Source organism: Etheostoma spectabile, chromosome 23 (assembly GCF_008692095.1).
Source record: "Etheostoma spectabile isolate EspeVRDwgs_2016 chromosome 23, UIUC_Espe_1.0, whole genome shotgun sequence".
NCBI lineage: Eukaryota > Metazoa > Chordata > Actinopteri > Perciformes > Percidae > Etheostoma > Etheostoma spectabile.
Genome location: NC_045755.1, coordinates 15,749,040 through 15,750,620, shown reverse-complemented (window position 1 = coordinate 15,750,620; position 1,581 = coordinate 15,749,040). Strand labels below are relative to the sequence as shown.

Sequence of the window (1,581 nt, the reverse complement as noted above, 5' to 3'; positions counted from 1 at the left end):
ACACACTGTTATGCACTGAAACATTAACTGCACTGAATATTGCTGCTGAATACCACTAATACTGCTTTGAAATATGATTACATGGTTGTATTATTATTTTCCTTGTTTATGGTAATCACACTGAGATCAAAAAGCTCTCTGCATTGTTTTTATATTACTTTCACTAACTCAAACTGCATGACTCATGCCTCTTGGTTTTAAACTGGTATCTAAATAAAACTCTCTACCAAGTAATGTTTTGTAATGATTAATCTACTGAGGGTAGTGTGTTTGCAGTGTGCAAAGTCTTTATCAGGAGCGTTACAGCTGCACCACTCGAACTTGAGTCATCAGTTCGAATGCATGACTGTGATGGATGTCCTGTGCCTCCACGTGAGGGATGAAAGCTGCATTGTGTTTGTCAGCAGTTAACCTGCCCTTTTAATGGGGCGATTATGATGATCATCTGCATGTTTACCTGGATTATGGGCAGAGATTAGACCCAAGGAGGACACAGGGGAGTCCACTGGCTCATGCCTAAACACAGACAGCTACAAAAGGCACCCACCCGCCGCTACTCTCACCCTAAGACCCACTGTTGTGTGACTGTGAAGAGGCATAACCTCAGCTTCACAGTAGACCAATTGGGCTAAGAGGTTTGTACACCAGTTGCGAAAAGATCCAGAAATCCGATCTACACACACTCAGGTGTCAGACAGAAATGGGTAACTCAACAGGAAGCACCGTGGACGACCTGCAGTCGGTGGAGATGCACCTCTGGTACAAGAAGTTCATGACTGAGTGCCCCTCAGGTCAGCTCACCCTGCATGAGTTCAAGCACATCTTCGGGCTGCGAGGGTTGGACCCAGAGGCCAACGCCTACATAGAGCAAATGTTCCGCACGTTTGACATGAACAAGGTAAGATGCTGCATTTTTTGACTACAAAAGTTACATTTTCATACTTCACTAGGGTGAATGTAGAGACCGGAACTTTTTAAAGTTAAAAACCCTCACATTTGAGGTGCTGAAAGGTGGGAGGTATTTTTGCCTAAAAAAACAACTTAAATGATTACTTTAAAAACAAAAGGTGGATTGACTAATTAACTAATCGTTTCAGCACTAAAACAGATACAACCACTTAAATAGGGTGGTGCTTGACATTTGAAGTGCTTGTTTTTTGGGCTAGACCTAAAGCAGGGTCAAGAGCAGAAAAGTTCTTAAAACTAAAACATAATGCCCAAATTGAAAATCATCAGTATCAATTATGTTCACTCAAACGTGCAGGCGGTGCAGTGACCTCTCAGCAGCCAGCTTGTAACCCTAATTAAGAGTGTCTCAGAGCATGTGACAGGCTCATCGCGGGATGTGTCCGTATAAGAAGCTATATTTAGTCTCCCCTTCACCTCACAAAAGACTGTGGTAATCTTTCTGCATGATTTAAACTCTGAGATTATCTGTGAGACAAATGCTTTGATGCTAAAATTGTTGCCCCTGTACAGACCAGGAGATAATCCTCTGTCTTGGCACGCCTTTATTTCACACAGATAGATTATTGAGTTGAGATGGGGGGGTGGGGGGGGGGATCTCTTTCAATTGAGGGA

General features: G+C 42.9%; 1 protein-coding gene across 1 annotated transcript in view; it reads left to right on the top strand.

Annotated features, from left to right (window-relative positions):
* The first annotated feature begins 502 nt into the window (after window positions 1-502).
* The window catches only part of guca1aa (guanylate cyclase activator 1Aa), a 2,552-nt gene continuing 1,473 nt past the window's right edge, over window positions 503-1,581 (top strand). Inside the window, exon 1 of the mRNA XM_032505563.1 lies at window positions 503-898. Within this exon, the coding sequence (XP_032361454.1) occupies window positions 701-898 (198 nt within the window). The 5' untranslated portion in view covers window positions 503-700. The remainder of the gene's footprint in view (window positions 899-1,581) is intronic.